This window comes from Vulpes lagopus, chromosome 12 (assembly GCF_018345385.1).
Source record: "Vulpes lagopus strain Blue_001 chromosome 12, ASM1834538v1, whole genome shotgun sequence".
NCBI classification, from domain to species: domain Eukaryota; kingdom Metazoa; phylum Chordata; class Mammalia; order Carnivora; family Canidae; genus Vulpes; species Vulpes lagopus.
Window position 1 is genome coordinate 44879808 of NC_054835.1, and position 25385 is coordinate 44905192.

General features: G+C 39.0%; 1 protein-coding gene across 1 annotated transcript in view; it reads left to right on the plus strand.

Moving 5' to 3' along the window:
* EFCAB3 (EF-hand calcium binding domain 3) overlaps positions 1-25385 on the plus strand; it is a 74373-nt gene that overhangs the window by 30356 nt on the left and 18632 nt on the right. The window contains exons 14-18 of the mRNA XM_041726842.1: positions 1318-1371; positions 12797-12887; positions 16533-16609; positions 23132-23275; positions 24984-25055. Of these exons, the coding sequence (XP_041582776.1) occupies positions 1318-1371; positions 12797-12887; positions 16533-16609; positions 23132-23275; positions 24984-25055 (438 nt within the window). The remainder of the gene's footprint in view (positions 1-1317; positions 1372-12796; positions 12888-16532; positions 16610-23131; positions 23276-24983; positions 25056-25385) is intronic.

The following is a 25385-nucleotide window of genomic DNA, read 5'->3' on the forward strand; positions in this document are numbered from 1 at the left end:
TACCACATGCAATATTCTAGGATGGCATAGGATCCCACCAGCAAACTAATATCTAGGCAGGGAGAAGAACCAAGCAATAGAGAAAAAGAGAAGAATGAGAGGGAAGGGAGGGAATAAAGGTGTTTGGTAGGTTTTTCTTAATCCTACGAATAATGTATTTTGTATTAGTATTAATCTTTCCCTTTGCATAAAGAAAATAAACCTATTTTATCTGTACTGCCTTCTACATGATATATTACCCTGTATAGCCTTCACAGTCTAAAGGTACTACCAAAACTTTTCCATGTTTCCATAGCATAACGTGCAACTGAGCTTTCTTGACATTAAAATATATATTATTGACTTTACCTGAACAAACTAAACCAAACTTAGGGAATTGAACTATTATACCCAGCACTTTTCTCCTGAGTTAATCTCCTTGTGTATATAAAATGAAACTACACAACATTTTGAGGGAAAAAAAGAAAAGAACCAGTAATATTAAAGTACTTGTTTGGTTGTTGTTCTGGCCATGGGATGAGGTAGAGCAAGGAGGGGAGATTTTATAGTCAATATTATAACATATATTGCATGCACACATTTCACAGGAGAATTCACTAGAAAGAAATCTCTATACCATTAAAAGGCATATAATTAGTCAACAGTTCATAACCAAAGCACTAAGGAAAATGAAATGGATAGTAGGTCATTCTCCTCAAGTCAACAAGTTTTCAAAGTCACTTCACTTCCTTTCATCCTAAATGATGATAAATGAATAGTCTTAGGGCAGTCCCTGTGGCGCAGCAGTTTAGCGCCGCCTGCAGCCTGGGGTGTGATCCTGGAGCTCCCTGCATGGAGCCTGCTTCTCCCTCTGCCTCTCTCTCTCTCTCTGTGTCTCTATGAATAAATAAATAAAAATCTTTAAAAAAAAATGAATAGTCTTACCTTCAATGTTGACTCTATAATGCTTTTTCAAAAACAATTTTTTGGAGTTTGATACATTAAGGCACCAAAAATGGCTGTATAAATTAAGAGGTTTATCACTAACCAGAGATGAAAGAGTGCACTTGTCATGATGAGCACCAGTGTTGTATGGAAGTGTTGAATCACTGAAACTGAATATACAACTGAAACTAATATTGTACTGAATGGTAACTAACTGGAATTTAAATTAAAATTATTTTTTAAAAAAAAGAGGTATGTCATATATAACTGACATTTTCTTCACTTTCCCACTCATCAGAAGAAAAGTTAAAAGAAAAATTATAATGTCCTCCTATACTACTTTTCAAAACTTTAGAAATGCATATAATTTTGACTCTTAATCTTGTCTTTAAGCAAAAGGGATGGTGCCACCACATAAGTTGGTGAAAACTGGACATGATACTGAAGGTGAGTATCAGACCTAATGTGAAAGCATCGTCATGATGGGATTTAATACTCCAGCTATTTTTCTGAGTTCCTTTTGCTTTTATAGTCCACACCACACTGCATCACATGTGATTTATCAGATATTTTCCATTGTTTTCTAATGGATTTGTTTGTGATTAATTTTTTTTTAAGATTTCATTTATTTGAGAGGGCAGAACAGGAGAGAGAAAGAGCCACGTGAGCGACAGTGGGATGGGAGAGCACAGAGGGAGAGGGAGAAGCAGGCTCCCCATAGCAGGGAGCCCAATGTGGAGCTTAATCCCAGGACCCTGGGATCATGACCTGAGCAGAAGGCAGAGATTAATTTACTGAGACACCCAGGAGCCCCCATGATGAATTTCTTTTCATCTCTAGTTACTTTGTATCTTATTTGGTACAATTTATAGTGCAACTACACAGAGCAAATGATCCTAACTCTGCTACTAAAGAGATTAATTCAATTCACTGTGCTTTAGTGGTCTTATCAATAAAATGAAAAATGTGAATTAGATTAATGATGTTAGTTCTGTTCTTTTTCAGCTGCAAAATTCTAACTTTTGTGGTTGAAAAGACATCAAGAAAGTGAAACAACAACCCACAAAACACGAGAAGTATTTGTAAATTATGTATCTGATAAGGGTCTGATATCCAAATCAAAACATAACAATTTAAGACACTTGTAACTCAACAATAAAAAGACAAATAACCTAACTTTTTAAATGGGCAAAAGATCTAAAATCATATAAAAATGACTGATAATCACATGAAAAGATGTTCAACGTCATTAGTAGTTAAAGAAATGCAAATCAGGGCAGCGCGCGGGGGCCCCCCCCCGTGGCGCAGCGGTTTGGCGCAGCGGTTTGGCGCCGCCTGCAGCCTAGGGTGTGATCCTGGAAACCCAGGATCGAGTCCTGCATCGGGCTCCCTGCATGGAGCCTGCTTCTCCCTCTGCCTCTCTCTCTCTCTCACTGTCTCTATGAATAATAAATAAAATCTTTAAAAAAAAAAAAGAAATGCAAATCAAAACTTCAAGCTACCACTTCACACCCACTTGGATGTCTACCAAAAAAAAAAAAAAAAGACAATAACAAATGTTAATGGGGGCATGGAGAAATTGAGAGTCCTCATATATTGCCAGTGGGAGTGTAAAATGGTGCAGCTGCTGTGGAAAACAATTTGGTAGTCCCCAAAATGTGAAATATAGTTACAATATTACCCAGCAATTCCACTCCATGGGATATACCCAAGAAAAATGAAAACATATGTCCACACAAGAATTCTTACAAGAATGTTCATAGATAGAAACAAGACCTGTAATAGTTAAAAAGTGAAGAAAATCCAAATTGTCTTCAACTGATAAGTGGATACACAAAACGTGGCCTATCGATAAAAATGGAATATTGTTCAGCCATAAAAAGAAATAAGGGGATCCCTGGGTGGCTCAGCAGTTTGGGCCTGCCTTCAGCCCAGGACGTGATCCTGGAGTCCCAGGATCGAGTCCTGTGTCAGGCTCCCTGCATGAAGCCTGCTTCTCCCTCTGCCTGTGTCTCTGCCTCTCTCTCTCTCTCTCTCTCTGTCTCTCATGAATAAATAAATAAAATCTTTAAAAAAATTAAAAAATAGGAATCCCTGGGTGGCGCAGCGGTTTGGCGCCTGCCTTTGGCCCAGGGCGTGATCCTGGAGACCCGGGATCGAATCCCACATCGGGCTCCCTGCATGAAGCCTGCTTCTCCCTCTGCCTGTGTCTCTGCCTCTCTCTCTCTCTCTCTCTCTCTCTCTCTCTCTCTGACTCTCATAAATACAAAAATAAAAAAATATAAAAAAATAAAAAAATAAAAAGAAGTATAGATACATGCCAATGCTGACGAACCTTAAAAACATTATGCCAAGTGAAAGAAGCCAGACATAAAGGCCACATATTATATTGTTCTGTTTATATTAAATATCAAGAATAGGCAAATTGATAGGAATAGAAGATAGATTGCCTACAGGCAACCATATGGGGAGTAGCTGCTAGTGGTACAGGGCTTCTTTCTACATGATGGAAGTATTCTAGAAGTAGATGGTGGTGATGGTTATACAACTTTGTGAATATACTAAAAACCACTAAACTCACCCTTTTAAAAGAGTGAGTTTTATGGTATGTGAATTATGTTTAATTGTCTTTAAAGTATAGGACTGACCAAAAAAAAAAAAAAAAAACCACAAGAATGCCAAATCTGTACCTGTTTACTTGTCAATCTCTATAAATGGAAAAAATAAATAGGCTGACCCCAAATATAAATCTTAGTCCCAAAGCACCTTCCATATACCCAGTGTATCTATCTGTGGAACCCCACTTATGTCCTGGAACTATCAGCCCCACAGATATCACACCAATCTACCAGTTCTAAACTACCTAGGATATGCCCACAAGTAAATTAAATGAAATTGCTCTTCATCCCATGTGGTTCTGGTTAGATAACTATTGGTGCACCTAAATTATAATACATGCCTATTCCCTGGGATATTTTAATTTCTTATGTATACCACCCTATTAATTTTGATGACTTCTGTCACCAATATTCACTCACAGATCATGGAAACCTGAATTTGGGTGAACTGGTCCCACTTCCCTGTCAGCTACTTTTGCCATCTTTTATATCGTTATTCTTTGTTCCTAGCAGATACTAGGTATCTGCTGAAGGAATGAATGGATGCCTGTATCCATTCATTTAAACAATCAGTTAGTGTCTGCCATGTGCCAAGCATTATTCTACATGCCTAGGACAAAAATCCCTACCCTCACAGAACTCACACTCCAGTGAAGAGATATATCTAACAACAACAACAAAAAAAATAATAATAGTATGACAGAGACTACAAAGCATAAAATAAAGCAAGGATACTTTTCCAAAGAAGATATCCTGATGACATGAAAAAATACTCAACATCACTCATCATCAGGGAAATACAAATCAAAACCACAATGAGAGACTACCTCATACCCATCAGAATGGCTAAATTAACAACACAAGAAACAGGTGTTGGCAAGGATGCAGATAAAGGGGAACCCTCTTGTGCTGCTGCTTGGAATGCAAACTGGTGCAGCCACTCTGGAAAACGTATGGAGGTCCCTCAAAAAGTTAAAATTATAACAACCCTACGATCCAGTAATTGCACTACTAGGTATTTACCCAAAGGATACAAAAATACAGATTCGAAAGGGTACATGCACCTCAATGTTTATAGCAGCATTATCAACAATAGCCAAACTATGGAGATAACCCAAGTGTCTGTCAACTGATGAATAGGTAAAGAAGATGTGGTGTAGGGAATCCCTGGGTGGCGCAGCGGTTTAGCGCCTGCCTTTGGCCCAGGGCGCGATCCTGGAGACCCGGGATCGAATCCCACGTCGGGCTCCCGGTGCATGGAGCCTGCTTCTCCCTCTACCTGTGTCTCTGCTTCTCTCTCTCTCTCTCTGTGTGTGACTATCATAAATAAAAAAAAAAAATTAAAAAAAAAAAAAGAAGATGTGGTGTATATATACAATGGAATATTACTCAGCCATCAAAAAAAATGAAATCTTACCATTTGCAACGATGTGGATGGAGCTAGAGTGTATTAGCTAGGTGAAATAAATCAGAGAAAGACAAACACTATATGATCTCATTCATATGTGGAATTTAAGCAAGAAAACAGATGAACATATGGGAAGGGAGGAAAAAAGGAGAGAGAAGCCATAAGAGACTTTTTTTAAGATTTTGTTTATTTATTCTTAGAGTGCCGGCAGGGGGAGGAGCTGAAGGGATAGGAGAGAGAGGGGAAAGAACCTCAAGCAGACTCCATGCTGAGCACAAAGCCGGATGTGGGGCTCCATCTCACCACCCTGAGACCATGACCCAAGCCAGAACCAAGAGTTGGATACTAGATAAACTGAGCCACCCAGATGCCCCAAGATTCTTGACAATAGAGAACAACCTGAGGGTTGATGGAGGAAGGTAGGTGAGTAAAATGGGTGATGGGTATTAAGGAGAGCACTTATGATGAGCACTGGGTGTTGTATGTAAGTATGTATCACTGAATTCTACTCCAGAAACCAATATTGCACACTATGTTAACTACCTAAAATATAAATTTTAAAAATGAAAAAATAAATAAAACAAGGAAGGGGGGAATAGGGAACTCTGGGAGCAGGGGAAGATAATCAAGAAAGGCCTTGCTGATAAAGGACATTTAAGCAGAAATATAAAAAGGTAGGGAGTGAGCCATGAATAATCTGAGGCAAGAGCACTCCATGTAGAGGGCAAAGCAAGTGTAAATGCCTTTTTATAAGAGCATGTTTGCAGTATTTGAGAAAAGGCAAACTGGCCATTCTGGCTAGAACAGAGTGAACAAGGGCAATGGGGGACATAAGATCATAGAACTAGGAGACAGGTCTATCATATTTAGTCACATAGTCTATGCAATGCACAATTGCAGGGTTGTGCAATAAGGTATCCCAATAAGGGTGTAGTGCAGGTGCAACCAGTAAAGATCATATAAGTCTTGAAGGCTATTGTAAAGGTTGGATTTTTACCAAGTGACATAGGAAATTACTGGAGAATTTGAGCAGAGACATGATGTGATGTGACTTAAGTTTTGAAAGGATTATCCTGGCTTCTATGTTTAGGATAAACTTGACAGGTAGTGGACAAGGCAAGAGCAGAAGCAGGGAGACCTGAACAGCAGGTAGAGGTGGAGAAAGTAATTTGGTTACATTTATATTTTGAAGATGGAATCAACAATATTTCCTGCTAGATATATTCCCTGATGTATCCCAGGGCCTAGAACAAAATAGGCACTAATAAAATATTTACAGAATAAATTGATTGGATTAGATGTCAAATGCAAGAGAAGAGGATTGAGCATATTCCATATTAATCTTTATTAAGATTTTAATAAAATCTTTAAGAAAAAAGAATGAAATTGCTATTTCCTAACATGAAGAGATGAATGAATAGGTGACTGGATACATGGTGTTATATTTGTTGAGTTAGTAAATTCATTCAAATCCATATGGATACAAATATTATGAAAAGAAGAGCTATTAAAAATCAGAGCATTTAGTGGTTTTCAGAACATGGGTTAAGCAATTTAATATTAAAACTTGCTATAGGGATCCCTGGGTGGCGCAGCGGTTTGGCGCCTGCCTTTGGCCCAGGGCACGATCCTGGAGACTCGGGATCGAATCCCACGTCGGGCTCCCGGTGCATGGAGCCTGCTTCTCCCTCTGCCTGTGTCACTGCCTCTCTCTCTCACTGTGTGCCTATCATAAATAAATAAAATAAAAAATTTAAAAAAACAAATCTCCTAAAACTTGCTATAAAGTTGATGTGAAATTTTCTCATATTTGGGGGGGGGGGGGCATTTAAAGATTTTATTTATTTATTCATGAGGGACACAGAGAGAGAGGCGGAGACACAGGCAGAGGGAGAAGCAGGCCCCATGCAGGGAGCCTGATGTGGGACTCGATTCCAGGACTCCAGGATCATACCCTGGGCTGAAGGTAGGCACTAAACTGCTGAGCCACCTAGGGATCCCCGAAATTTTCTGATATTTTGGATTAATTCTCAAGAATAAACCAAACAGGAGGAATATATTTTATGTTTTCCCCTTATTGCCTTATAAGTATTATTCTTATAATCCCCACACACCCTTGCACCGCATGCCTTGTTTGAATGGTATGGGGGCCAAGGTTTATTGCTGCTCCAAAAAAACCCATCCATGTATTTGTACATAAATTTTTAAATTATAAGTATTGGTCTGAATGAGTGATAACTAAAGTCATATTGTGTAAAGGGGAGTAAGACTTTTAATTTCTGCAAATATTTCCATTATCATTAATCTAGACTAGTCAGGAGGGAGCAAGAGAGGAATTGGGGCTCATCAGGATTAGGCCATCCCAGAGGATTTTGCCTATCCAGGCTACCAGAGTTGAGGGTAGGAAATAATATTTCCTTCATGCTGACATACCCTGATGATTTCTAGATCATAAAGATTAAGACAAGCCAAAGGGGAGGGAGTAATGATGAAGCACAATATCTCTGTCCAAAAAGGAAAGAACACCTTGCCTTTACCGAGTCATTCATTGAACACCTCCTATGATTCTGTCATAGAACACTGAGCTTCTGACCTCAAGGTGCTTACAGTCAGTGAAAGCAAAACAGCCAGGGAGAAAAAAAGAGAAACTCTGCCTGTAAAGAAATTGGCCTACTGGGGCAGTATCTCTAACAGAGAGGTAGCTACTTTTTTATTATTCTGAAAAGTCCAGTTCCCATCAATCTGGTAAATGATAGAACTTGTAAAATGTTCGTCTCTTTAAGGCTCATATATCTTTATCTGTACAAGATGGATCAGATATTATATATTAGGTTTTCAGAACTTACAAATTATAAATCACACTGAGACACAACATTTTGTCATGCAGTTTTTCTGCTTTAGCAAACAGTACTACATAGGAAGAAGCCTAATACCAGATATCCTGCCCCATCTAATATTCACTTCCTTTTTATTACTTATAAGATCAGAAGAGAATATGAGCCTAAATAACTATTAGAGTAATATGGTTGAATTAATTCCCATATAAAACAGCTATATTCATTCAACATTCCTACTCAAATATCTTTAGGATTCCCCAGTGCTAATAAAGTGCAGACTGCCTTAGCTTAACAATGAAGATGTGTATATGTCTAAAAAAAAAAAACAAAAAAACAAAAAAAAAAACAGATTAAATGAATGACATGCATGGTATAAGAAACTAGAAAAATTAATAGGGACTATGGCAATCAGGAATCTTAATGATTTTAGCTAAAAGGTTGACACTTGTTCTGCTCTAGACAATTACTGCTATGCCAGAATGTGAGCCATTTTCTGATCTTTGGGTTTTTCATGCAAAGTCCTAAACTGATAACTCTTAATTTATCCATGTTTTCATTTGTGAAATTTAAATCTTTTAAATGTTCTGTAAGGCAAATGAAACTTGTGTGAGATTCAGATTCACAATCTCTGCTTCTGTTTACCACCCAATCCAACATACCTAATCTTTTTTGCTTCCACTATCTCACTTCATGTAATGCTATCCTCTAATGTAGCTGAACTGTTCCTCATCTCCTAATCTTTATGATTATTCTACATGCTTTTGCTCTTTTTTCACTCTAAATTGCTCTTCCGGGATCCCTGGGTGGCGCAGCGGTTTGGCGCCTGCCTTTGGCCCAGGGCGCGATCCTGGAGACCCAGGATCGAATCAATCCGTCAGGCTTCCGGTGCATGGAGCCTGCTTCTCCCTCTGCCTGTGTCTCTGCCTCTCTCTCTCTCTCTATCATAAATAAAAAAATTTAAAAAAAATTTAAAAAAATAAATTGCTCTTCCCTCAGTGCTACATGTTAAAAATTCTGCTTCTCCATACATATAAGACCCAAAGCAGTAAACTCTTAGAAGAAAACGTAGGAGAAAAGCTTCATGACAGTGGGTCTGGGAATGAGCCCTTGGATATGACACCAAAAGTAAAAAATTTTAAATTGGACTGCATAAAAATCTAAAACTACTGTGCATCAAAGAACACAATCAACAGAGTGAAAAGGCATCCTACAGAATGGAAGACAGTATTTGCAAATATTTCAAATAATAAGGGATAAATATCTAAAATATGTAAAGAACTCCTACAACTCAACAATAACAACAGAAAAAAAAGGCGGACAAAAGAACTGAAGAGACAGTTTTCCACAGAAGATATACAAATAGCCATTAAGTATATGAAAAGATACTCAGGGTGTCTGGGTGGCTCAGTCAGTTGAGCCGTCAGCTCTTTTTTTTTTTTTTTTTTTTTAAGATTTTATTTTATTTATTCATGAGAAACACAGAGAGAGAGGCAGAGACACAGGTAGAGGGAGAAGCAGGCTCTATGCAGGGAGCCAGATGTGGGACTGGATCCTGGGTCTCCAGGATCACGCCCTACGCCTAAGGCCGCACTAAACCGCTGAGCCACCTGGGTTTCCTGAGCCATCAGCTCTTGATTTTAACTCAGGTCATGATCTCAGGGTCTTGGGATTGAGCCCCATGTCAGGCTTCATACTCAGCAGGAAGTCTGCTTGAGGATTCTCTCTCTCTTCCTGCCCCTCTGCCCCATCCCTGCTCATATGCTTGCTCTCTCAATAAAATAAAAAAATTAAAAAAAAGATTCTTAACATTACTAATCACTAGGGAAATATAATTTAAAACCACAGTGAGATATATCACCTCACACCCATCAGGGTGGCTACTGTCAAAAAAAAAAAACAGAAAATGATCTAGAAAAATTAAAACCCTTGTGCACTTAGTGGAAGTGTAAAATGGTGGCAACTATGGAAAACAATATTTCTTTAAAAAACTGAAAATGGAATTACCATGTGATCCAGCAATTTACTTCTTGGTATATATCCAAAAGATTGAAAGCAAGGTCTCAGAGAGACATTTGTACACCAATGTGTCATAGCAACTTTATTCATAGTAGCCCAAAGGTGAAAGCAATCCAAGTGTCCATTGGCAGATAAATGGATAAATAAAATGTGGTACATATAATTAAATATAATTCAGGCTTAAAAAAGAAGGAAATTCTACAACATGGATGAACCTTGAGGACATTATGCTAAGTGAAATAAGCCAGTCACAAAAAGACAAATACTGTGTGATTCCACTTAGATTTTTAAAGTCAAATTCATAGAAAATAGAATAGGATTAAGGGGAAGGGTAAATGGAATGCTATTATTTAATAATTTTAGAAGCTCATTTTTGCAAGATAAAAAAGTTCTGGAACTTGGTTGCACAACAGTGTGAATATACTTAACAATACTAAACTGTATGCTTGAAATGGTTAAGGTAGTAGATTTTATGGTTTTTTACCACAATTTAAAATAATAATATTAATATTAATATACTTCTCAACAATCCCATCCAATAGGAACTGCCAGTATTTCCATTTTAATCCTGGTAGGCTCTAACAAAGTAGGTCCTTATTAAATACTTGTTTAATTAATTTATTAATTAAACCATCCCTTTCTTTCCCTTTGCATCACAAAGCAGAATAGGAGGCAATGTACTAAGTTCAGAAACACTAGGGAAATGTCAAATTATGCTCACAATAGGGATGTTTGGGTGGCTCAGCAGTTGAGAATCTGCCTTCCACTCAAGGTGTGATCCTGGGTCCCGGGATGGAGTCCCACATTGGGCTCCTTGAGAGGAGCCTGCTTCTCCCTCTGACTATGTTTCTGCCTCTCTCTCTGTGTCTCTCATGAATAAATAAATAAGGTCTTTAAAAAAATTATTCTCATAATAAATAAACTCTGAGAGCAGAGATAGGAAGCCTATAAAACTGCAGCTACTAAGTGAGGCCTGAAACAATTTTGAGGACTCAAGCTAAACCTTGGGTGTCAAAGGTATCTATCTGTGCTTGGTCATGAGGAAGATTAAAGACATGCCCAATTCCTGTGCTAAATGATTTATAATGCCATGAGACATTTAAGACCTTGAATATTAAAGTTTCTAATTTTCGAAATATTTTAGAATTTTTTTAGAAATATTTTTCTGTTAAAGTTTCTAAAGTTTCTAATTATACAGTAATAATTTTAATTACTTTTTAAAATTACTCCTTCCAATAATATTATAGTCTTCAACCCTATGAGAGTTTTTGTTTTGTCCTTCCTAAGCTTAAGCAATGAATGAAATGGTTCTTAATCACCATTCAATCAAGGCATTTAGGTAAAAATTTTCATTTGAACAACTTCAGCTCACTAATGTTTAACATGGAATACAAAATTAAAAAAAAAAAAAAACTTCCCCTTCCCTGAAATCCCCACAATGTCAAAATGTTCTCATTCTGCAAATCACACCCACACATACCCCAGGGGTGCTAAGTAAACCACAGTGAAAACATGGTTGCTCTAAAGCTGGAAGGGGCTTGTAGGTCATTGTCACCTGGGCCTGAGCCTGAGAAGTGAATGAGGTCACAGTTGAATGATGGAACAAACCCCCTTATTGGATTCTTGATCTGATTGAAGCCCAGAGGTGGAAGGTAGCATGGCTTTAAAGTAGGCAAATATCTGGATTTTGTAGGAGTCTACGCTGAGTCTTTTTTTTTTTTAATCTATCATCTCTATGAGAGATTGAAGGTAGTTTTTTAAAGTAATGATTATTTTGCACTATGAGGATGATTTCACAGCACCTTTCAAGTGCCTAAATTATTGAGCCTCTCCGGAGTTCCCAGCTCTGTGGTAGGTTTCTAGATTTTGAATACATGTAATGGAGTTGTTTAGAAATGACTGGCTTTCCAGGCTCTGAGATGAAGACTTGGGAAAATGGACCAAACTGTAACTAAACATTCAAAGACTTTTCTTTGTGGCTTCCTAGTAGTTATCTATTATTCCTAAATCAGCAATCCAGTGTTCTTGCCAGTGAACCACCTAATACAGTCTATACTTTGGAAATTCCAATTGGAGAGGTAAAACCAACAATAAAAGGGGGAAGCCCTACCAACCCAGCTTCTGATCTATAGGCCCTGATGCCCAAACTCTGCCTAAGTGGAAAGGCAGGACGAGGGAGGCTCTAGTGGTTAAAAGTCCATTTGGGAGGTTTGAGAGTGGCAAAACAGCATTGTATCCCACCTCCACTCCTACATTTAAGAGAGACCAATGCACTCATAAGAATTGACAGGGCAGGGACAGACCTCCCAGAAGGAAATCCTGGGAAAATCTTACTACCAGGCAGGTATCCAAGATATAAACAATTAGGTAAATATTTTAGAAATGCTGTCACATTTTATTCTCTGTCAATTATGACATGAAATTGTCTACTGATTTCAAAAATAAATTTTGTTTTTACTTAAAGTTACTTAAATAACTTTTCCACACACTTCCAGGATGCTTTATCTATGTCACACGGTACCATTTACTTTTATACATGATCAGAGTGACACTATTTGAAGGGGGAGACAACAGTAAGATATTTTGCTTAGAGATCTCAGGACAGTGAAGGGGTCCTTACACATGGCCTTCCAACTTTGCACATACCTCTAACTTGAATTTGCACATATTACTGTTCCTCAAGGCCCTGGACTTCAAACTCTAGGTCTTGAGCTAGAATAGTTGCTAAAGAAAATAGAGGAATTCGGGCAGCCCAGGTGGCTCAGCAGTTTAGCGCCACCTTCAGCCCAGGGTGTGATCCTGGAGACCTGGGATTGAGTCCCACGTCAGGCTCCCTGCATGGAGCCTGCTTCTCCCTCTGCCTGTGTCTCTGCCTCTCTCTCTCTCTCTCTCCCCTCTGTGTTTCTCACGAATAAATAAATAAAATCTTTAAAAAAAGGAAAAGAGAGGAATTCATCTGTGATTTGATCCTATTTGTATCTTCTGAATTCCAGACAGAGTTACTGGCCCCATGGCAGTTTCTGACATTAAATCAAAACTTAAGCTGAATCCTCTAACAAAAATACCCAGCTTCCATGGCAAGAGGTAAGTAATGAATGTCTTCAGGTGATAAATAGATTAAGGTAAAGAATTTTTTTTTAAGATTTTACTTATTTAGAGAGCACGAGCAGGGAGAGGGGCAGAGGGAAAGAGAATCTCAAGCCAACTCTGTGCCAAGCACAGAGCCTGAGTTGGGGCTTGATCTCATGAACCTGAGATCAAGACCTGTACTGAAACCAAGAGTCAGACACCCAACCAACTAAGCTAGCTACCCAGGTGCCCCAAATAGATTAAGGTGAAGAACTATTAAGGTGATAAAAAATTTTTAAATACCCACAAGGCTATGGGGAAACAAACTAGAAGGCTCTTCAAGTACCCAAAGATAAATTTATTTATAAAACTAAGCATATGAAAAAAAAAACTAAGCATATGAATTGAAGATAAAGTTTTTTTTTTAAGATTTTATTATTCATTCATGGGAGACACAGAGAGAGAGGCAGAGACACAGGCAGAGAGAGAAGCAGGCTCCCTGCAGGGAGCCCAATGTGGGACTCAATCCCAGGACTTCAGGGACTCCAATCCCATGCCCTGGGCGGAAGGCAGGTGCTCAACTGCTGAGCCACCCAGGTATCCCAAAGATAAAGATTCTTTATGAAAAGAAAAAAATATATGTCCTTTTAGATTGGAGAAACAAAAAGTTCTCTTTCCTGTTCCCCTCAAATGAGAGGGAATTTTTGCATAAGAGGACAGACTACCCTAGAGGGTTTAAGAAGTTGTCAGTAATACATTAAGATATTTTGAGTGCCAGTTTAACAGAGAATAAAGTTAGAGGATCAGAAAGAAGACCTAATCCCTTAAGCAAGTCAGTCCAGAGAAAGGCTCTGTAGCTCAACCATGGCCAGAAAAATGAAATCTGGGTAAATTGGCTATGACTAACCTTACGTTAAAAATGGGAAAGGAGATATGTCTGTGACATTAAAAATAGCTTTTTTCAGGGCAGCCTGGGTGGCTTAGCGGTTTAGCGCCGCCTTCAGCCCAGGGCATGATCCTGGAGACCCAGGATCGAATCCCATGTCAGGCTCCCTGCATGCAGCCTGCTTCTCCCTCTGCCTGTGTCTCTGCCTCTCTCTGTGTCTCTCATGAATAAATAAATAAAATCTTTAAAAAAAATAAAAATAGCTTTTTTTCTTAGTCTGATAATTACAAATTCCAGTAAACTGTAGCCACGAATGACCAAAAGAAAGAGCTTGGTCTATATTTTATCACAGCATAAGAAAAAAAGCCTCTCTTCTCTCTCAAACCATCCACTTTCTGTGCCATTTTGAGTGTATTTCTCCTACTGTCCTTGACTATGCCACTGCTACAGAAGTAGATTACCGACCTTTTTAGAGGGACATGAGTAAGACAACCTTAAAGCTGCCAGATCCCTTGATCTCATTGTTCCCTTACCCTGAATTACAAGCTGTCTCTTGAACTAGTGACATCCTCGTCACGGAAAGTAGTCAAGCACAGACTCGACAATACCACACATAGAGGGAATTCCTCCATGAGATGAGAGGCTAGATTGGGCTCATTCCAAATCTAAGGTACTTCAAATCTTTGAAACATTATAAAATAAAAAGACTTCCCCATGCATGAGCCAAGGTATTTTTGAAATTCTGCGAAGAGTATCCTTTTTAAAATATATATATATTTTTTATTTATTCATAAGAGACACAGAGAGAGAGAGATGCAAGGACATAGGCAGAGGGAGAAGCAGGCTCCATGAAGGGAGCCTGATGTGGGACTCGATCCTGGGACTCCAGGATCATGCGCTGGGCCGAAGGCAGGCACTAAACTGCTGAGCCACTCAGGCATCCCAAGAGTATCCTTTTTTTTATGTAACTAATAAAAACACACTGCCTGGCCTTCTACTTTCCTCTTGCTTCTTGAGAAATCCGTATTTCTCCATCTACTGCATCTTTTATATCATGCAAAAGAAATTCATTTCTATTTAGAAACACAACAAATATAAAATGCCGTATCCGAGTAAGGGCCAACTTAAGTTTTCAGATAATAGACAGAAATATCAGAAGAAGAAATCAGTGTTATTAAAGCAGAGAAAATTAAAGGTAAAATTCCACACCTAAAAAGTTAGAAATGGTACATTTTGAGACCTTATCACTTCCTTTTTTCCCAGGTGCCTCTTTAAAAATGAGTTGATGGGGGCACCTGGGTGCCTCAGTGATTGAGCATCTGCCTTTGGCTCAGGTTGTGATCCCAAAGACGGGGGATAAAGTCCCACATGGGGCTTCCCTCAAGGAGACTGCTTCTCCCCCTACCTATGTCTCTGCCTCTCTCTGTATCTCTCATGAATAAATAAATAAAACTTAAAAAAAAAGAAAGAAAAAATTAGTTGAACCTACTGGAGACTGTAGAGGATACTAAATTCATAAACCATAACTTTTTAAATTTACCCATGTTTAGTATTTCTTCCCCTTTTACTTTTTTAACTGCTTCCTGTAAAAATAAAAACAGAAGATTCCATATTAAAACTTTAAGCTTAGAAAAAAAATTTAAAAATAAAACTTTTAGCTTAGGATCAAAGCTAAATGTATTTTAAGTAAAATTAATTTATAAAATCATGATTATTTAAATCTACTTTTAAATGACTGTATTATAAGCAAACCCAGTTTTAGGTAATATATTTTTATGTTCCTAAATTAATAACCTCCTGCAGATCTATACAAACTATCTGCGAATATTAATATGTTTTCTCTCTTTCCAGATTTTATTTTTCTGAGAAAATGAAAAGTCACCCAAGGTTCCAAACTTTTAGAAGCACTCTCTGCATCAGATGATAGATAGAAAGTTAGAAAGGTAGATGATAGATAGATAGATAGATAGATAGATAGTTGATACACATAGAGATAATGTATAGCTATACTACCTCTATTTTATATGCTGGTAAAAATACAATTTGGCAGTTAAAGTCATAAAATAACTACAGTTACAAAGCTTTCAGTATAAAGATATTCACCATAAGATTATTTATACCATTTAAAAATTTAAAACATGGGGATCCCTGGGTGGCTCAGCAGTTTGGTGCCTGCCTTTGGCCCAGGGCGCGATCCTGGGGTCCCGGGATGGAGTCCCGCATCGGGCTCCCAGCATGGAGCCTGCTTCTCCTTCCTCCTGTGTCTGTCTGTCTCTCTCTACCTCTCTCTCTCTCTCTCTCTCTCTCTCTCTATGTCTATCATATATAAATAAATAAATAAATCTTAAAAAAAAATAAAATAAAATAAAAATTTAAAACAACTTATATTTCTAGCAATAGGAATAGTATAGGGCTTATATCCTTGCCTTTGGAGTCAGATAAACCTGAATTTGAATCCCAGGACTTTCACCTATTATCTGCGCAATTTGGGACAAGTTATTTAATCCCTCTGAGCCTCAGTTTCCACTTTTGTAAAATGAAGAAAATCAGATTTTTTAAGGGTATAAGGGCAACACAGGGATAGGGCAGATATGGACCTCAGCAGCCAGCATTTTTTCACTGCCTGTCCTGTAACTATTGGCGAGTGACAGTAACAGGTCCCTTAGGAGGTACACTGTGATGCTTACAGTCATCCCAGTCAACAAAAACTGATAAATGGAACTAATATTTGCTGGTTTCATATATGTATTAAATCTTTTCATGTCTTTTGTCAGGTATAAAGATTTACCAGGATCTCTCCCCTGCCAATTACAACACAAAGAAAAGAGGCTGAATACTTCACAAATTCAAGGTAATGAAAATTAGCCCTCAAATGAAAGCATAAACAATGACCCCTTGATAAATCTGATCATTTTTTCTCTAAGAGAGATCTGTGATTTCAAGAGTTTTCTGTAGTACTCTGCTATTTGAGAGCAAAAGTTCTAATTCAGTGCCTAATTTGTGGAAAGGAAGGGGGATTACTTTTAAACAAACATCTTCCTTGGATTTGGACAGTCCTAGATAAATATTTTTATTCAATTAAGAACTTGTGGGTATACAAAAGAAAAAATGCAAAGTCAAATGGAAATCAAGTAATGGGGCAGTATAAATAGCTATACTGTCTATAGTTTATTAATCCAAACAGCAAATATTTATTTAAAGCCCATAGTATACTAAGCATAGGAAACATAACAAGTAACAAATCAGACATGGTCACTGTCACTGCCCTGATAGGAATTATTTCAGGGAACCCGGACCATTAAACCATGAATTTTAGACTGAAACATTTAAATCACAATATGACACAAGTTATGAGGAAGTATAAAGTATTTGGGGAGCATGAAAGATAGTCTCCTGACTTAGTATTGGTCAGATAAGAGAGGAGTCCTAGAGAAGGCTGGATAGTGAGTAGGAAGCAAATAGTGCAAGGGAAGTATTCTGGACAGAAAGAGTGGAATCTGCAAAGGCCCAAAGGAAAGGGAAGGCATGACTCCCTAGAAAAAAGAAAAGAAAGAAAATAAATAAATAAAGTTAATCATGGCTGTTTTTGGTTCTGAGAAGGCTAATGCTTTACTCCTCCAAGCTTGGAACCAATTGAAAACAAAACAGAAATCAAAGAATCACGTTTATTGCTGGGAAAGCTGGCTTAAAAACAAGAGATTGTCAAAATCAGAATTGCATTTTTCATTGTAAAACTGAGCTAAATACCTTGATAATAACTTCTAAAACTTTAAGGTTTCTATTGTGCATTAATATACATTGGTGCTTGTTTTAAGGTTCCCAATATCTATTTTTTTAAGATTTTATTTATTTTATTTGAGAGAGAGAGAGCATGTAAGCAGGGGAAGGGACAGAGGGAGAGAATTTCAAGCAGACTCCACAGTCCATGCTAAGGCAGGGCTCAATCCCATGACCTGAACCAAAGAGATCTTAACCTGAGATCATTACCTGAACCAACCAAGAGTTGGACACACAACCAACTGATTCCCCAGGTGTCCCCCAAGGATCTATTTTAATCAGGTATTTTCAGACATACAGACACAGATGTGACTGTTAAAGAGGAAGAAGTGTTTTATATTCATAGATCCCTAGAGGTAAGAGACACAGCACACCATGAAGGGCTGTACAGGGGCAGCACCAGAGTCACTCAGGAGGCAAGGAGTGGGTAAGAGTGGGCAAGAGCCTTCCTTACATGTGGTTTCTGCAGGAAGGAACAGGTTCTAAACATCATCTATATGCTGACAATTCTCAAATGTGTATGTCCAACCAGAGCCTCTCTCCCCAGCTCCAGGCTCATTTCTGACTGCCTCCTCAACATTTCCAATTGTATGTCTAGTAGACACCTCAAAATCAACATGTCCAAAACTGAACTCCTGATGTGTTCCTCATACTCTCTTTTCTATTGTAGCTAAATATATATAACATAAAAATTACAATTTTAACCATTTTCAAGTGTATATGTACAGGTCAACACATTAAATATATTTGTATGTTCTATAGCAATCACCACATCCACCTCCAGACATTTTCATCTTCCCAAACTGAACCTCCACACCCACTAAGCAATAACTCCCTATTCTTCCTTCACCTCAGCCTTTTACTCTTAAAATATGCTCTACCCGGGATCCCTGGGTGGCGCAGCGGTTTGGCGCCCGCCTTTGGCCCAGGGCGCGATCCTGGAGACCCGGGATCGAATCCCACATCAGGCTCCCAGTGCATGGAGCCTGCTTCTCCCTCTGCCTGTGTCTCTGCCTCTCTCTCTCTCTCTCTCTGTATGACTATCATAAATAAATAAATAAAAATTAAAAAAAAAAAAATATGCTCTACCCATAGCCTTCCCCATCTCCTTTGACTGTTCTGGAAAAAGTTTTGGAGACATCCTTGACTCTTCTGTCTCAGCCTACTGATCAGTCCACCAGGAAACCTCATTGGCTCTCCCTTTATTTTTTTTTTTAATTATTGGAGGCTTCTTTTTTTTTAAGATTTTATTTATTCATGAGAGACATACACAGAGAGAGAGGCAGAGACACAGGCAGAAGCAGGTTCCATGCAGGAAGCCCGACGTGGGACCCAATCCCACCCCGTCTCCAGGATCATACCCTGGGCTGAAGGCGGCGCTAAACTGCTGAGCCCCCCAAGCTACCCTGGCTCTCCCTTTAAAATATATCTAGAAGCAGCCAATTTGTACCACCTCTGCTACAACCCTGATCTGAGATACATTGTTGTTCACCCACAACAGCCCCCTGATGCTCCATACTTCTACCCAAACGTAATGACACCTAGAGTGATCTTGCTAAAACATAAGTCAGGGAGCGGTAAGGGGAGGACTGACCTGCGGGACTTTGAAAATGGTGTTTTGACTACAAACTCTAACACAAAACACAAAGGAACTATACATAAACAACGTACTCTAGACAGTACAGTTGTTTCTCATAGGGGTATAGCTTAAAAATTCTACAATTGTTATACTTGTATACTAGGATGGAATAACTCAGGAAATGGACGGTGGACGGTGGGAGCCAGGTTTCTCACTGTTGGAGTGGGAAGGTGTGAAGTTACAGAGAAACTGGGTGAGAAGGCTAAAGTGAACCAGCAGTACTGGGTTAGGTTTGAGACATCAGTGTGAACCCCTGTGAACTCATGTTTAGCTTCACAGGAATACACACAGGTAAATCAAGAAATAAATATGTGTATATATGTGTATCAGCATTCATACACATATTTCCTAGCTCTGTCTGCTGAAAGGACTTAAGCACTAACACCCCCACAGCAACAAGCATACCCACCACCCAGTACTTTAAATGCCCTTTTCCTATAAAAGAAGCAGAGTTGCTTGGATAAATGGTTGATTCTAGGGCCTGGGTAGGGAATATACAAGACAAACCTGCAACATCTTACAATGACAAAGTAAGGAAGTTCTCAAAAAACAAAAGGATGGGATCCCTGGGTGGCTCAGCGGTTTAGTGCCTGCCTTTGGCCCCGGGCGTGATCCTGGAGTCCTGGGATCCGGTCCCGTGTCGGGTTCCCTGCATGGAGCCTGCTTCTCCCTCTCTCTCTCTGCCTGTGTCTCTGCCTCTCTCTCTCTCTCTCTCTCTCTCTCTGTCTCTCATGAATAAATAAAATCTTAAAAAAAAAAAAGGACACAGGAGCTTTTCAAAGGGATGCAGAAGCCAACCTCAAAGGGGGTTCACAGTGGTTAAGACTGGAGCAATTTGGGCAACAAAAATAAAATAGTATTGGATTATAACTAAAAGTATAAAATATAAATACCTGCAAGTCCCTACTGACAGAATGGAGACTGAATTTTTTAATGGAAAAGAGATAAATCTCTCTTACAAAAGAATTCCAGGGGATCCCTGGGTGGCTCAGCGGTTCAGCACCTGCCTTTGGCCCAGGGCATGATCCTGGAGTCCCAGGATCGAGTCCCACGTCGGGCTTCTGGCATGGATCCTGCTCCTCCCTCTGCCTGTGTCTCTGCCCTCTCTCTCTCTCTCTCTCTCTCTCATAAATAAATAAATAAATAAAATCTTAAAAAAAAAAAAAGAATTCCAAATAATGAATGTAGATATTACCTCCTCCAGGAGGTAGAACTTAGATCTCCTGTCCCCAACTCTCGGTCCCTTGAGTCTGGACTTCCTTTAGTGACTTACTCCAAAGAGTAAAATATGAAAAGGAGGGAAGTAACTTTATAGTGGAAGACCCCAACAGACACTCCCTCAGCCAAGGAATTAAGATAAATATCAGTGATAAGTCATATTGATAATACATAACCTTAATATAATGATGAGAATGGCACTTCACTTTGGTCTTCTTTCTAAAAATCCCTCATCTCAAGCAAACCATGAGAAAAACATTAGAAAACCTTAATATAATGATGAGAATGGCACTTCACTTTGGTCTTCTTTCTAAAAATCCCTCATCTCAAGCAAACCATGAGAAAAACATTAGAAAACTTAGGGACTTCCACAAAATACCTGAACAATATTCCTCAAAACTGTTAATAAGGTCTTCCAAAACAAGGAAAGCCTGAGAAGCTGTTACAGAAAAGAGGCTAAAAAGATAAAACAACTAAATGTACTATGATCCTGGAAAAGAAAAATGGCCTTAGGGAAAAACTAAATAAATCTGATTAATATCTAAAGTTTAGTTAATAGCACTAAACCACTGTTGGCTTCTTAGATGTGATAAATTGAATCAGAGTACTCTAAGATGCTAACATTAGGGGAAACTGGGTGAGGGATCTACAGGAATTCTCTGGGCTATCTTTGCAATTATATATAAAACCAATCCAAAAGTAAAATTTGCAACTATATCTAAAACCAACCTAAAATAAAATAAAAAATAAATAAAATTGTAAAAACGTTACTGTGCATGCACACACACAAACACACACACACATTATCTTTCTGACCTCTCCAACTCCTCTCCTGTTGCTCACTCTGCTCCAGCCACACTAGCCTTTTGCTGTCCCTGGAACATATCAGGCCCATTCCCCTTTGTGCCTTTGCTCTTGCTCTTCCCTCTGTCTGGTCCTCTCTTCTCCCAGATATCCACTCCCTCACCCCCATCAAGTCTTTGCTCAGATCTCACCTATTTAATACAAGCAACTTACCCCTCAACTCCTGGAACCGCCAAGCCCCTCGACCTGCATTATTTTTTCTTTTTTCCAGAGCACTTAACATCTTCTAACCTTCTTTTTTTTTTAAGATTTTATTTATTTTTTCATGAGAGACACAGAGAGAGAGAGAGGCAGAGCCATAGGCAAAGGAAGAAACAGGCTCCATGCAGGGAACCCGATGTGGGACTCGATCCCAGGACTCCAGGATCACACCCTGAGCCAAGGGCAGATGCTCAACCACTGAGCCACCCAGGCGTCACCATCTTCTAACCTTCTAACGTGCTATCCAACTTACCTAGTCATTTCATTTATAGAAGGGCAGAGATCTCTGTTTAGGGCACTAATGTACCCTAAGCACCTGAAGCAGCACCTGGCACATGCCTACTGACATGATAGAAATACTGGGAGAAATTAGAAACAAGTTAGAGATGACTCCAGCCCTAGAGAAGCCTTCCTTCAACCAAGGGAGAAAAATGTTACCTACTCACACAGTTTTAAGGCAGGTATCATTATATCTCCACAAGATGAATCACTCTCATACATACAGATGCTAACACTTGAATGTGATATGAAATAAGTTTTATTCTGGTGCCATTTGAGATATACTTTATTCTGGGTTAATTTCTTCATTCACTAATTTTAGAAAATACATGTCTAACTTTGGTTCCATTTAATGCCCTGAGTATGTCTTTGAAAAAAACCTTTGAATCTATTCAACACATTCACATACATATAATTTGGGTCCATTTTGGTGCATCCATTTTCTGTTGCTGCCACAACAAATTGCTACAAACTTAGCAACTTAAAACAACACAAATTCATTATCTCACAGTTCTGTGGGCCAGAAGTCCAGCTCGGCTAGTTCCCCTTTTCTGGGTCTTGCAAGGTCAGAATGAAGGAGCTGGCCAGCCTGATTTCTTATCAAGAGGCTCTGAAGGAAAATCTGCTTTCAAGCTTATTCAGGTTCTTGGCGGAACCTAGTTCCTTGTAGTTCTAGGGCTGAAGTGCCACTTCCTTACTGGCTATCAGCCAAGAGACTCTCTCACTCCTTAAGGCTCTGGCTCTCTGTGTGTCACATCACTGTGCCCCTTCCATCTTCAAGCCAGCAACAGAGTCAAGTCCTTCTCACATCTCTCTTGCTTCTAGCTGCCTAAGGGACCCTGTGATTAGATTGGGCCCACTCAGTAATCCAGGATGACTTATCTTAATTATATCTGCAAAGTCCATTTTGTCCTATAAGTAATACATTCACAGGTTCCAAGAATTAAGGTGTGGACAGCTTTCAAAGGCCATTTTAGCAATATATTTGGTTTTCCACCAAGTAGTTTATTCTAGTTCAAATCTCTTGGAAGGATGCTGTCCTTTATATGAGATATCTATTAAGGGGTGCCTGGGTGGCTCAGTTGTTTAAGTGTCTGCCTTTGGCTGAGGTCATGATCCTCAGAGTCCTGGGATAGAGCCCTATATGGAGCTCCCTGCTCATTGGGGAGCCTGTTCTCCCTCTCCCTCTGGCCCTTCCCCCTGCTAACGCACACACATGCACACTCTCTTTCAAATAAATAAATAAAATCTTTTTTAAAAAATGTCTGTTAAGTACGCATTTTTCTCTCAATACTTTTCCAGAACATGATCTCCAGTCAACCATATAGTCTGTCCTAGTTACTAGAATATGTACTTATTCTTGAATAACTGCCTAACTTAATTACATTTCCTCAGCCTTCCAAGATGCCTACAACTTCTTTAACAAGGATAAAACTGGCTGTATTGATTTACATGGAATGATGTGCACTTTAGCTAAGTTGGGAATGAATCTAACCAAGCATGATGTCTATAATGAATTAAGATGTGCTGATATTGATCGTGAGTATTTGACTTATGATTATTTTTCTCATAAAAGGTTTTTATAAATATATTTTTTCTTTCATAAGAAATCTCATTTATTATCAAAGGTACATATATGTGTTTCCCTTTGAGGGTATCAGTAAGGTATATGTACAAGTCACAAAATCAAAGTAATGCAGAAAAAATCAAATTAATGCTACAAAATGGACTATTCTTTGAAAAAATCCTGTGTGGAAACTAAAAGTGACTGTCACATTCAATATTAAATTCAGATTACCTGTCATGACATACATTTCCAAGGGTGCCTTGAAATAACAGATACAAAGGCATTGAGAATTTCAAAACTGACATGTTACCAAGAAAATCTAAGCCCTTTGTTTCCGTTTGAATCATATAGTACAAATTTTCCTTCGATCCTTAGATGCCACCTAAATTGAATTTTTAACGCTACAGCATTTTTGTTTATATTCTTATTTTTTTAAAGATTTTATTTATTTACTCATGAGACACAGAGAGAGAGAGAGAGAGAGAGAGAGAGGCCGAGGGAGAAGCAGGCCCCATGCAGGGAACCCGACGTGGGACTTGATCCCGGGACTCCAGGATCACACCCTGGGCTGAAGGCAGGCACCAAACTGCTGAGCCACCCAGGGATCCCTTGTTTATATTTTTAAAGCTTTGAGATACTTCCTTTGAATATACTGACTAGTGATTACAGCCCAAGCTGATATGTTGTATGGAATATATATTCAGTGCATTATCTCCTTTCACCTCTCCCCACCCAACTACCAGTGCCTCATTAAATTAGCATAAGTTCCACCTATGAATCAATGTCACCAGTTAATTAAGGTGTCACTGGTTTCTACTAACTCTGCCCAATTTTCCTGTTCTTGCATCAAAACACACACACATGCCTCTAATAGCACTAGCCTTTACATTAGAGGAGAGTGGGTACAATTTTGGGGTGTTATAATAATAGAAACATCAGGGGATCCCTGGGTGGCTCAGCGGTTTAGTGCCTGCCTTCGGCCCGGGGTATGATCCTGAAGTCCCAGGATCGAGTCCTGCATCAGGCTCCCTGCATGGAGCCTGCTTCTCCCTGTGCCTATATCTCTGCCTCTCTCTCTGTGTGTCTCTCATGAATAAATAAATAAAATCTTTTTTAAAAAATAATAGAAATAATCAGAGGTGGGTATGGAGTGGGAAAGCAGGAATGGATTCCTTGAAAAAATGGCAAGTCTCTAGGAAAGGAGTGAGTAGATAGGACTGCAGGGCTGAAACCCCCTAGTTTGACGTTTATACTCCCACCATTGCTTCTGGTGGCTGTGGGTCATTCAAATTCTGGTGCTAAAACCACTTCAAGACCAATTCTCCCCTGAGAAAGTCTCCAGCTTTTTTTTTTTAAGATTTTATTTATTCATTCATTCATGAGAGACACGGAGAGAGAGACAGAGATATAGGCAGAGGGAGAAGCAGGCTCCCTGCAGGGAGCCCTATGCAGAACTCGATCCCAGGACCCCAGGATCACTCCCTGAGCCAAAGGCAGACAGATGCTCAACCACTGGCATGACCTGGATGACCCAGGCATCCTGCAAGTCTCCAGCTTTAACATGCTGTCTGATTTTAACTATTGAATAGTCCAAGGTGTTTTTATTTTTTCTTTAATATATAATTTGATTACTGAAATGCATCTTATGTCCTTGTTCTGAGCCTTAGATTTCTGTTGCAGGAGATGGGAAGGTGAATTTCTCAGACTTTATAAAGGTGCTAACTGATAAGAACCTCTTCCTTAAAGCTGTGGGTAAGTAGAGATATTACTGAACAGATGGTGGTTGGGTGGCTGCAATTCACTGCATAGTAACCATTATTCATTTAGGCCTCAGATCAGGAGACAAGTGAGGAAGGCATATTCTGGGATGAGATTTACTGTCTTACTGCTTCTCCAAAACAATATTTGCTAAGCAAATTGATACAAGTTTAGAATTCTAACTTAAATGTGTCAAGTCCTTCTGCAGGAGACACTGCTTTTTGGCCTCCAATGCGGAACACTTAGAATAGTGTAGAAAAATTCAGTCACCTTTTATAATATTCTTTACCAAATGCATGTGCCACTTTGGGAGGTACTCTCTTT